The sequence below is a fragment of the Rhinolophus sinicus genome, chromosome 16, assembly GCF_057876585.1.
Source record: "Rhinolophus sinicus isolate RSI-liver-muscle chromosome 16, RSI-T2T, whole genome shotgun sequence".
Taxonomy (NCBI): domain Eukaryota; kingdom Metazoa; phylum Chordata; class Mammalia; order Chiroptera; family Rhinolophidae; genus Rhinolophus; species Rhinolophus sinicus.
In genome coordinates, this window is record NC_142516.1 from 151,109,619 (window position 1) to 151,122,518 (window position 12,900).

Genomic DNA, 12,900 nt, shown 5'->3' on the forward strand with positions numbered 1-12,900 from the left:
CTATGATAGACACTATGCATTCAAGTGTTAGGCATTTATTTTATTAATCTATTTCACTCAGAATCCTGCAAATATTTCTAAATGTTTTAAACACTGAATAATGTTTATTTTAAATGTTAACCAAAGAAAAGTTATTAATTAGAATTCACTAAGATGTCCACTGAGTGTTTTGGTTCCAAGATACAAACCTACTGCAGCATGAAACTGCGATAAAGCATCCGCTAGCTGTCCAGCTGCAAGTAATTTCTTGCCCAATTCAAGATGTTTCTCAACATCTGCGTTTACTCCACATTCGGCACCTAAAAAAAATTTTAAAAACGTAGTTAACTTTTCATGAACCAAGATTTAATTCTAAAGAATAAAACGTTAAAAGTGTAATCATCTGCCTCAGACATCTATCAGATGTGAAAAGTCCCAGAAGCTGAAAAGTGATCTAGAGAAAGCAAAAATGAAGCACAAACTGTGCTTAATTTTGTAGAGTATAAGCAACCAAAAATATATGCATATTAACCCAGTCAATGAAAAGATGTAACCAGTCTATAAAATATAAAGGAAGCTGAATAACACAGTAGTAGTAAAAATATGTTAGACAACAAAATTAGAATTGCTTTGTTCAACTAGAATCTCACCACAATGAATATTATCAAGTCCGTTATAATATTCAGGTACTTACTGAGCATCTACAATGTACGTGGTACTGTTCTAAGTATTTGGGATAAGTGCACAAAACAGACAAAAACCTCCACCATTCGTGGCACCTGACATTATGGTGGAGGAAACAGACATAAGAAATACGGGAATTATATAGTATGTCATGTGAAAAGTACTTTGGAAAGAGTAAAACCATGGCAGGGGGGTCAGGAGCGCTGGGGCTCTCGGTATTAAACGACGTGGTGAAGGGTGGGCTTCACTGAGAAGCTGACAGTTAAGCAAAGACTTAATTGAAGGAAGTGAGGAACTCAACATGCAGATTTCCAGGAAAAGGGCTTTCCTAGAAAAGGTGCCAGGGCCCTAAGTAAGGCGCATGCCAGGTATGTTCCAGAAACAGCAGGGAGGCCGTGACCGGTACCAGAGTCCCCAGGGGAGAGAGCAGTACAAGATGAGGTCAAAGAAGGAGCGGGCCTGACGATGCATGGCTCGGGTTTCTCTCCAAGTAAGATGGGGAGCTACGGAGGAATCGCGAGTGAAATAACGTGATCTGGCTGACCAGGCCAACAATCAGTGCGCTGCCTCTGCTTGGAATTCACCCTTCATTACTTGGCTGTAAAACATGGACTGGAGTTTTTAACCATTTCTTCTTTACATAGCACATCACGCTCTGTCACTGAAGGGGCATTGCAGGAAGGACAACTCCAGGTTTCCGTTGCTGCCTCTACTTTTTCCTGGCTTCTGCTGCATGGGGCACCTGAGGAGACATTGAGGGGTCCTCAGCCCTAGCCACATGCCCAGGGGACCAGTCCCTCAACAACCTGGCAGCCCTGACCAGGCACCGCCTGCCAACGAGGACACCATGCATTCCAGACTTCATAACTTCATACCCACACCAACACCCCAACTCCTCCTGCACACAGCTCATCAGCTTGAGGTCACCTATACCTGACAGGTTTGTTACCTGCTTGTCCAGCGACTGTGGACCAGCTCTTGCCCCAGCAACTCAGCAAACTTTTTTACCAGCAAACTTAGGCTGCAGCTATACCTTCTCCAATGAGGTGTGAACCCCAGCCAAGTGTAGGGGGTCCCCCCTCCAAGTTGGCCCTTCCTGAGGGACTCTCAGCCTTAGAATATCCTTTAGAGTTCCCTTTACATTTTTATAGCTACTCCCCCATCATAACTTAACAATTCTTTATATTAAAAGTTCTTTTTAAATTACTATGTGGTTTCTGTATCTGAATGGACCCAGACTTATACCCAACTGGTACTGGAAGTGGTTGCAGGAGATAGACCCACAAAGACGGTATTTGAGAATTGGATTGGACATGCCCTTGAGCTTGAGTGCAGCCCTGAGCTCCTTGACAATGAGAAACAAAATGTTAGCAATCCATAGCAGATATTAGAATCACAATTAATCAACCTATCAATTGTGGTTGATAGTTATCAAGTGCTAACTGAGGCACATGCCTTGGAAACTCAAATGGCTGCTGCTCTTAACCAGGAAGGAGCGGAATATGGGTGGATTCTTTTCAGTGCACTGGAGCACTGACACAAAGAAAATAATCTCGGTCTAACTCTCAGCTCAAGTCTCGGTCTGAGAGCTCCCATGGCAGCACTAAAACAATCTGAGGTTCATAGTCACAGAGCTAATTTAACTGAAAATAAAACAGAAAATTTAATTTTGAGCGTTGATGAATTAAAATAGGTGAATTCACAGTCTCACCAAGTTTCTCTTAAATTTAGGGCATGCATTAGTAGTAAACAATGGGATCCTAAAACAAACTGGAGACATTTCGTTGGACCCAAACGAAACTAACCAACTTAAACCCCCAAATCCTTCTGAACCTCCCTTAGCAGTGGGAGCAGCTTGCCTTCCCATACAGGAAGAAACTAGCCTTCCCCTTAAAATTCCTAGGATAACCTTACCTGGGGGATGCCATGAAAGGGAAAGCTCCTTCTCAGTCAGACCTACCCTACCCACTCCGGATGTCACTAAACAGGTATATACTATGACCAAATAAAACAGCTTACACACCAAAAGGATTGCAAGACTGATGGTAAACTACTAGAAACCCACGGAACATGTGTAAGAATGGATTCTAAATGTGTCAGACCAAGGAAGGTGAAATATAACACGACATGTGGTCTAACTCATTGATATGTGCCCACTTATTAAATAGCAGAGGTCGGCAAACTAAATAAAATTTACTGTAACACAGCCAGGCCCATTCATCACACAATGTCTATGTCTGTTTTCATGCTACAATGGCAAAGTTGAGAAATTTTGACAAAAACTGCATGGCCCGCAAAACCTAAAATATTTACTATCTGACCCTTTACAGTCAAGATTTGCCGACTCCTGGACTAGAGATCCCAGATTTATTGTGTTAGCTCACGCAGCTGGAGGCGGCTCTAACAACTTACTTGGTTGACTGACTGAAATTTGGACTCAACAAGGGCCTACATTTAATAAAGCTGCGATTCCAGAGTTTCCCTAGCATAATAAGGAAGAATTCAAGGGTTTAGATAGGAAAGTTGGACTGAATTTTTCATTTGTGACCTACACACCAACCTCCCCACCTATGTTTCACGAGAGGGCCCAGCAGACACTCCAGTTACTCGCACTGAGAAATTTATTAGTGGACCACGTGCAGCCTGTCCAAAGCTCTGTGGTCACGCCCTTTTGTGAGACAGGCATGACTATGGGGAATGCCACCATCGAGATGCTTTTCCTGATTTCAATAGGAAAAACAGGATCCTGGAGTAGCTGAAGCTTAAGCAGCAGCACTTAACCATCACAGACTAGATGGGCACATCAACCACAAAGGGCATCCACTACAGAGGAGAATCTTAATAATCTGGTATAAAATGACATGCTTTGTGGTATCAGTCAACTTCCTTCCCCATCACACCAGTGCTGGTGCAATGGACCCATGAACAAAGTGGCAGTGGCAGCAGGGCTGGAGGCTATGAACTGACTACTTCTTACCAAAGGTGATCTGACTAAAAGCTACTGCTCAGTACTTAATCCACCAACACTAGAGAACAAGCTTGAGTTCCCAATATAGCACCACGGGGAGAAGGGGAGTAGGTGGGGGAACAATCCTGCCGCCAGGTGGCGGATGAATTATACAGGTTCTCTTCCCTAAAGGGTCACCTTCACAAATGAAGCATATAGATTTGCCTGTAGCACTCCCACAAGCACCATTATTGATAAGATTCACAAATCGCATTATTTGCCATCATGGCTTTCCACACAGCTTGCATCTCATCAAGAAACTCATTAGGGTAGCTGGTTAGCTCAGCTGGTTACAGCATGGTACTGGTAACACCCAAGGCTGCCTGTTCGATCCCCACATGGGCCACTGCGAGCAGCTCCCTCCTTAGGGGGAAAAAAAAAAAAAACTTTGTTTCTAAATAAAAGATAAAATTCCTCTTAAAAAAAAAAAAAAGAAGAAAAGAAACCCATTTACTCATTTCACAACAAAGAAAGTGCAGCAATTTGCTCATGCCGTGGAACTAACTGGTCTTACAACATTCTCCTTCACCCGGAAGCGGCATACCCATTTGAAAAGTGGAATGGCAGCACTAGTTAGAAGACAAAAACCTGAAAAACTATTTTGTAGGCTACTGGTTCTACTTTCAATGACAGACCATCATATGGTGCTATCTCCCCCACAGCCAGAATATATGGGGCCCAGAATCAAAAAGTAGAAGTGGGAGTGACTCCTCTCATTATTCCACCTAATAATCCACTTGCAAAATGTTTGCTTCCACTCCTGGCAACTTGAGCTCTGATGCTTTGGAGTTCTTAGTCCTCAAATGGACATGTTTCCATAAGGGGACATAACAATGGTTCCAATGAATAGGCAAATGAGACTGCCACCTCACCACTTTGTACTCATTATGTCACTAAAACCAACAGGCAAAACAAAATTGGAAAAACTGACCCACATTACCAAGGAGAAACAGGGCTGCTGCTGTACAGTGGCGGCAGCATCAGGAACCCGGGGGTCCTCTATGGGCTTAGTACTTCCATGCTCAATACTAAAGGTTCAGGAAAACTATAGCAACCAAAAAAACAGAACAATTAAGCACTCAGAACCTTCAGGAATAAAGGTTTGGGTCACACCATCAGTATAGAAGCCAGAGTAACTGAGGGTCTAGCTGAGGGCAGCAGTATGGAACAGGGAGCTGGAGAAGGAAACCGTAGGTACCAACTACGACCTCGTGACCAGACACAAGGACCGTAGTGGCTGCATATTTTCTCCTGGCTTTTATACACGAGTTTATTTGTATATAGTCAATCCTCACAATTCACAGATACTGTATTGGTGGCTTTGCCCACTCTCTAAAATTCATTTGTAACCCCCTAAAATTCATTTATGATCCCCAAATTATACTCAGAGCCTTGGCAGTCATTTGCAGACATTGCAGAATGGTGAAAACCTTGAGTCACTCGAAGTGCAAATTCCCAGATGAAGGCAAACACGGCGATACTCTGCCTTCTTTTGGCTCTCATATCACAAACATGGTATATGTAGGGACATATTTTTGTGCTTTTTTGTTGGTGATTTCACTGCTTAAAGTGGCTCCCCAGTGTAGTGCTGTCTAATGTTCCTAAGTACAAGGGCTGTGATGCACCTTTCACAGAAAACGTGTCAGATAAGCTTCATTCAGGCATGAATGATAATGTTGTTGGCTACGAGTTCAGTATTAATAAATCAATAGTATAAACTGAGTAAGATATTTTTAAACAGAAACACACACAACACAAGGTAACATTTTGATCTATTGACAAAATGCAGTGTGACCTGAGGCTTGCAGGATCCTAACCTTGTATTTCTCGTAGGAGCAATGGTTCAGTATTAAGTAATTCAGTGTTTGCAATGACTTTCTGGAACGTAACTACCACAAATAACTGTAGTGAACTGACTATATTGACCATATTTTCTCTAATTTCTGTTTTTATTTTATGTGCGAGTTGTTGGGTTAACTTTACAATTAAGTCTTTATATAATGCCAGGAATGGATTTAGAACTGTGTCTTCTCAATTGGGGTCTGGGTGAGAAAATTTCTTCACTTGTAACAAGAATAGCTGTACCTTATTAGGTAGAAAACAGAGTTGTTTTGTTGTACTGGCGTTCAAATATGTGCAGAAGGGTATATGGAAAGTCAGCAGCCAAATCATTTCTTTCCCAGTGAACACAATGTTAAGTACTCAGGGTGCTAAAGGGACACTGTAAGGGGAAAAATCAGAACAGTGGCCACTCGGGAAAGTTGGAGACAGGATAGACTGAGAAGGGGCAGGAGACTACTGTCGGCAGGTGGTGATGTTCTAACCTTGATAAAGGCTTACAAAGGCTGATGCAGTTATCTACACTCAGTAAATATAAACTGAAAATATGGATATTTTATTGTATATAAATTTTACTCCCAAAACAGCTGATGATGATATGCACGTTAAAGTACTTAGAGGTATGTGGACTGATGTTATTTTGAAATCTATTTTTAAAAAAGAATGAATGGATATGTAGAGAAATGCCCAGATGGGTATGTGCTAAAGCAGGGATAGTAATTATATTAGTGGTAGAATCTAAGTGATGGATGTGAGTGTACACTATAAAATTCTTTCATCTTTGCAAAATGTTCAGTAACAAAATGTTGGGAAAATATAAAATAAAGTAAGTGTTATGATGATGGAAACACACACAGGGTGCTGTGAGGGCACGAGTCAAGGTACCTAACACCTACAGTTAAAATTAAATAAATTTTAAAACTCAATTTCTCAGTCACAGTTGAAGTGCTGGATAGCTAGTGGCTAGTATATGGGCAGTGCAGATGATACAGAACATTTCCCATCATCACAGAAAGTTCTATAGGACAGTGCGGGGGAGGAGGAGGAGTTACCCTGAGAGTTCCCCAAAAACCTGAAGGAAAAATGGAAAGAATATTACCCCTGTGAAAAGGCTGAAGAGGGAAACCTACATTCCAAACACAAAGAACATCCTATCTAAATGCCGAGCAGTTAGAAAATTAACGAGGTTTTCAGAGAAATTAAAGGCCAGTATTTCAGCTAGTTGCCCTCTCCATCATGATTTAATTATTCTGGGGTGGGTCACTTTAAGTGCTAGGTGATTACAGTAAATAGCCAGAAGGGGAGAGGGAAACCAATAAGGTATCTGTTACAATAATCCAGCCAACATTATGATGACGTGACTGTGGAGTAGTAGCCATGCAGAGAAAACAGACTGCTTAGAGAGGCGTGAGAGAGAGAAAAAACTACGCATGGATGTGTCACAGTCTGGACACAGAGGTCAAGTGCAGAAACAGCAGGAGTCCAGGTAGATACTCAGCAACTATTGGAGCAACTGAATTCCTATTTCATCTAGCAATACGAGCAAACATGCTGAATAAAATTCACTTTATCTTGCTATTTGCCCTACTAAACAAAGTACGTTTTTTGGCTTTTGGTATTCCTAGTCTGCAGTTTCCGTATAGTGTCTCTTTACCTTCGCTGCCTGTTGGAACCATCCATACAAAAAAGGAAGGGAGGGCCGGCCCGGTGGCTCAGGCGGTTAGAGCTCCATGCTCCTAACTCCGAAGGCTGCTGGCTCGATTCCCACATGGGCCAGTGGGCTCTCAACCACAAGGTTGCTAGTTCAATTCCTCGACTCCCACAAGGGATAGTGGGCAGCGCCCCCTGCAACTAAGATTGAACACGGCACCTTGAGCTGAGCTGCCGCTGAGCTCCCAGATGGCTCAGTTGGTTGGAGCGCATCCTCTCAACCACAAGGTTGCCGGTTTGACTCCTGCAAGGGATGGTGGGCTGTGCCCCCTGCAACTAGAAAACAGCAACTGGACCTGGAGCTGAGCTGCGCCCTCCACAACTAAGACTGAAAGGACAACAACTTGACTTGGAAAAAAAGGCCTTGAAGTACACACTGTTCCCCAATAAAGTCCTGTTTCCCTTCCCCAATAATAATTAAAAAGAAAAAAAGGGAAAAAAATGAGGAAGGGAAGGAAGACATCTTAACTTGATACCCTCAAAAACTTAGGGTCCTGCAGAGCCCTATTTGTTTTGGGCAACAATGTAAGGATGGCTAACCTATTTAAGAGTGTGTGGGTAACATCTGGAGAAATTAGTTGGGGGTTTTCAATGGGCTGGGAAAGCATTCTTTTTAGCATTTAAAATGAGGATATAGGCTCCTGCTCTGTGAAAATTCACTGTGCAATACAGATTTAGAAACTGATCAGATTTATATAGAGAGGGTCACCTGTAGTTCCATCCAACTCCATACCACATCCAGAAACATAATCTACTTTTCATAATGAAGATTATGGAAACTAATGTGTTTCATTTAACAAGTGTTACCGAATATATATTATATGTAAAACTGGTGATGTCAGCGGGGTAGTAGATGGGGGGAGGGGAGTTATCACTGTGTGAGGGATATAAATATAAATGTGTAACTATTACATTGTTTTGTACACCCATAACTCATAAAAAAAAAATACCTTCAATGAAGAGAAAACTGGCTGATAAAAATAACCTCTTACACTAAAAAAAAAAAAAAAAAAAAAGTTTTAAAGAAAGTAGACCACAGGGACTCAATCAGGACAGCCAACCAAGTACAGGAGCCGACCTTCCCACATGCTTCCATTCTAGACATAGTGGAAGTTATTTCAAAAGACAAATGCATATAACCTTGCCAAAAAAAAAAAATTTTAAGATGAGGGCCTTCAGAAAACAGAAATTTTAGAAAAACACTCAAAACACAGAAAGGACAGGATTGAACCGGTGGGCAAAATCACAGCCAAGCACCCTCCCAGGAGAAGCATGCCACAGAAGTGTCTGCAATTCTCTGTGTGCTCCAAACTCTGATACAGGGGAAAGGGAGGGGCCCTCGGGAGGTCCCAGCCTCCAGCCTGGCAATCAGTCCTCTCCCACAATCAGCATTCAAAGACTGGCATTGGGCAATTCTGAAATACAAAGATGATCACAAAACCAATCTTAAAAAACTGACACCAAATAAGAGAATTACGGGGGGAAAGTTAGTGGCATAAATAGAAAAAAAATTGTAAAAATGAATATAATTGACATTCTTACAAATTTAAAAGGACGCAACGTCCACAAAAAAGAAAAAGAAAAAAAAAAAGATGTATCTATGCACTGGCTGCTCTTGCAATGGGCAAAAAGATAAACAAGATCATTTCTAAGTGCCATGACAAACTGTCTTATACTATATAGACAAAGGGGTCATTATCCCTGAGAAGATAATCTTTGAGTTAAAACATAGGGGTACAGGGGGATTCTGAATGACCAGAAGCCTCCAGCATACCAAAATATGACCAGGCAAGGAATACAAAACAAGTGCAAAGGGTTTAGGCAGAACCAAGCTCAACTTCAAGGAATTAAAAGGAGGCTCCACCCAGCATGTTAAGGACAGAGGATGCAGGCAAGATGGATCACATTGGGCTTGCAGGCCATGATAAGAAATTGTGATTTTATTTCTAAATGCAAAAGGAAATCATTAGAATGGGTTTTAGCAAGAAACTGACTACATGATTTACATTTTAAAAACATCTCTTAAGCTGCAGTGTGGAAAAGAGATTAGAGGCAGGTAAGAATGGAAAGAACTAAGGATAGCAATTTGCATTACAGTATCTACTGATTTCATTTATGTTTTAAAAAGAAGACATGATATGTATTGCGGAATTGTCTAACTTTTTCCAGTAAGAATGTATTCATGTACTACTAATGTTATAAAAATTTAACAGACTGAGGAATGTGTTTTGTTAAAGATGTTGCTGATCAAATAGTCAATTGCAATAAAAAATTCTTGAAGAATATTTGCAAACACTATAGATATATATTTTACAATTAAGCAGCCAATTAAGTCAGGAAAGAAAAGCAAAATAAACCTGCCTCAAACATTTTTGTTCAACTTTAGTTCAAAGGTATAGCATTATAATCTGGTAGGTACTTCTGGGAATATAGGTGATAAGTGATATAGAGTCTAAAATTTTAAAGTCCTTAGTTTTTATAGGTACTAAAATATTTATGAATGAAATGATAGCAACTATGTTTCAAAATCACCCACAGGTATAGATGAAATAAGATCAGTCATGAATTGGTAATTGTTGAAACTGGGAGGTTGGTACATGGGGGTTCTTTAAACCACTGCCCACTTTTGTAAATGTGTGAAAATTTTTCATAATAAAGTTTCTTATTAAATCACTTTAAGGGATTAAGGATGGGGAAATTAAAACAGTTAAAGAGAATTCATTTTCATTTTTAAAGGTAATTTGTAATATAAACTATGTATATCCATAAACATTTATAGTTTCTAATGAAAAAAAGATTGTGCATCACTCATGTAGAGAGAAACATGTGTACAGAAACCATGGTAAAGTTATAACTACAGAATGAACAGGGGATCAAATAAGAAAGGTGAAAGTGCTGAGTGTGGACTATGGAATGATCCAGCCCATTACAGTAGAGACAATTTCAGGGACATGTGTGTTCTCAATGTGGAGTGGGGGGGAGTCTTCAAAATAGCATGAAGATTGCAAACATTTCCCTATTACATTTTCTCAAAGAGATCAGGTCAATGTACTGAATAGAGGGTTCCAGATTGCTTGAGGAGGGTAGAAATATGGGTGTTAGATAAACCCTTAGTCAAAATGCTTTCCTTATCCAACCATGAAAATATACAACATGAAAGATGTAACAAAGAAGGAATTAAGAACCTACTGTGTGCTGGATACTTTCAGTGTCTTTCACTTAATTTTCACAACCCTAGAAGGTAAACATTTCTCATACTTTTATAACTGAGAAACTGTGGCTCAAGGAGGTTACGCATTCTGCCTGAAGACTCACAGTAACTGTCAAGACAAGATCCAATTCCAAAGCCCAGCTTTTCAGCGCAGCGCATGATCCTTTGCCCCACACAAACCAGGCTAAGCTTTCCTCAGTTACCAAACCCTGCATGATTCACTCACTCAAGCCATCATTTCACGTAACCTTTCAGCCACAATCGTTTCCAACCTCACAGGTTGAACCTGAAGTCTAGCGGGAGGCAAAAATGCATGAGCAAAGTTCTTTGAACTGCTATGTCAAGTTATGTTGGGCCAGACATTCTTCAACAAGAGTTGTGTACTTTCCTGCTTCGACAGTACTTGGAAGGAACCAGAGCTCGTCACCCTCCCCCCGGCCTGGTGCCCTCAGAGGACCTGTCCTAAAGCGCTGGCAAAGATGACCACCTCCCCCACAGGTGCGGATGGCAAAGACAACTGAGGCCTCCCCCATAGGTGCGCCAGAACTACCCGCAGGACTCAGAGGCCGCCATCAGCCCCACATCAACCTGGAGCGCCACGCCTCCCACAGCTACCTGTCCATGTCTTACAACGTCCACCCTGATAGTTAAGTGAGGACCAACGACAAAACAAGTTTGAATAAAAATACACTGAACTAGAAACCCGAAGTATCTCTTTTCAATCATCCTGACCTAAAAAGTGGTTTAGTCCACACAGCCAAACTGAAAAGAAATGACTGAGTAGTTACGTACATCTGGACAATGATACCTGAACAATGCACTAAAATCTTCCTAAATAAACTAGGAAAATAAAATCTACTGTAACCAGATTTGCTCAATTTCAATAGACATTATCTGTCTTTGCTTCAACTAACTGTGAAGGCATATATGTTGTCATGGGGTTCCTTGCTCAAGGAATTTCAACTCGGAAAATAAGTTTAGAAGAGACTATGCAAAAACAGCTGAAATAGTCAACTTTGCTCATCATTTAAAAAACATGTATTGCACATTCACTTCATTTCAACATGTTTTAGTTGCAGAGACAAGAGCTCTTTCCATATACCTTATATTGTAGAGTGGACAGACAAGAAAAATAAATCAGATCATTCAGACAGTATTAAGTTTTATGAAGAAAATACAAGAAGCTAAAAGGAGAGTGTTAACTGAAGGAGAGAGGGCTTTTTACATCGTGTGTCAAGGCAGGCTTCTCTGAAACATAAATGCTCATTTGAAGGTCTCAGAAGAGCTTCCCAGACTGTGGGAACAGAAAGAATAAAGACCCTTAGAAATGAGCCCAGCATGTTGTGAAAGCACAGTGATGGACGGGAAGATTAAGATGAAAAGACGCGTAAGTAAATAGGAGTCATATATGCAAGGCTTTGCTGTATTAGGGGAGTAATGTGTTGAGGAGAGAACAGAAGATAGAAATAGAGACTACCAACAAGTCTCTAAAGTTCTGCTGTCCAGAGAAGCAAAGATACAGTTCAATAGTTAATGGGACACGTGACATCAAAGAACAGTTTAAGATGCAAACACTACAGCACATTGTAATGCTGATGTCAACTGTCCAGCAGTGAGGAAGAAAGTGATGACACAGGATGGAAAAGGTAATTGTAGGAGCAGTATTTTCAAAAGATGAGAGGAAATGAAATCCAGGGATTAAGTGTAGGAATTGGATTTTGCCAGGAACAGAGGAGATGCTTTATCCATTTAAATATTAGAAAACTAGCAGAGTCATGCTGCGGACTTTCCTAAAATCTCTCAAAAGTTCACAAAACCCAGACAAGCGGCATCTGGCTTTGGCATGTCTTGTACCTCTGGCTGAGCAGACCTCAGCCCAACACTAGTGACAGGCTGTCTTAGACACAGCTTCGCCTCTCAAGACACTTCCCAGGCCAGCACGGGCAGTGGCTATTTGTGGACTGCTTTGTGGATCATGCCCAGTGGCTCCAGGCAGGGCACGGGCTGCAGCCAAACTCGGCGTGCAGCAGGTCCCCTCCCTGTGGCCAGCTTCGGACAGAGACGAAGCATCACCCCGCCAAGGACAACACACTCAAAGGGCAGACTGGGCAGGCACCAGAGCTCCACTAAAGCAGATCCCGCTGTAGGATCAGCCCCTGCACCACAGCTCCCCCACTGTCGTCACAGCAGGTCCTCACAGCCAGTCAGCGCAAGGGTCAGTCCCTCCTACTGATGTGCAAACAGCAACCAAGGCTCAACTACAAAAGGAGGGCGCACCCAACCACACAAGGGACACTCCTGGAGCACCTGGCTCTGGCGACCAGAGAGACTGTGCCATTGAGCCCCACAGGATACCTACTACATGAGGCCACTCTACTAAGACTGGGAGGCACAGCAGCCCTACCTAATACATAGAAACAATCACAGGGAGGCAGCCAAAATGGGGAAACAAAGAAACTTGTCCCAAATA

The 12,900-nt window shown here is 41.7% G+C and overlaps 1 protein-coding gene across 1 annotated transcript in view; it reads right to left on the reverse strand.

Annotated features, from left to right (window-relative positions):
• DNAJC3 (DnaJ heat shock protein family (Hsp40) member C3) overlaps positions 1-12,900 on the reverse strand; it is a 64,924-nt gene that overhangs the window by 45,417 nt on the left and 6,607 nt on the right. The window contains exon 2 of the mRNA XM_019737175.3: positions 189-299. Coding sequence (XP_019592734.1) covers positions 189-299 — 111 coding nt within the window. The remainder of the gene's footprint in view (positions 1-188; positions 300-12,900) is intronic.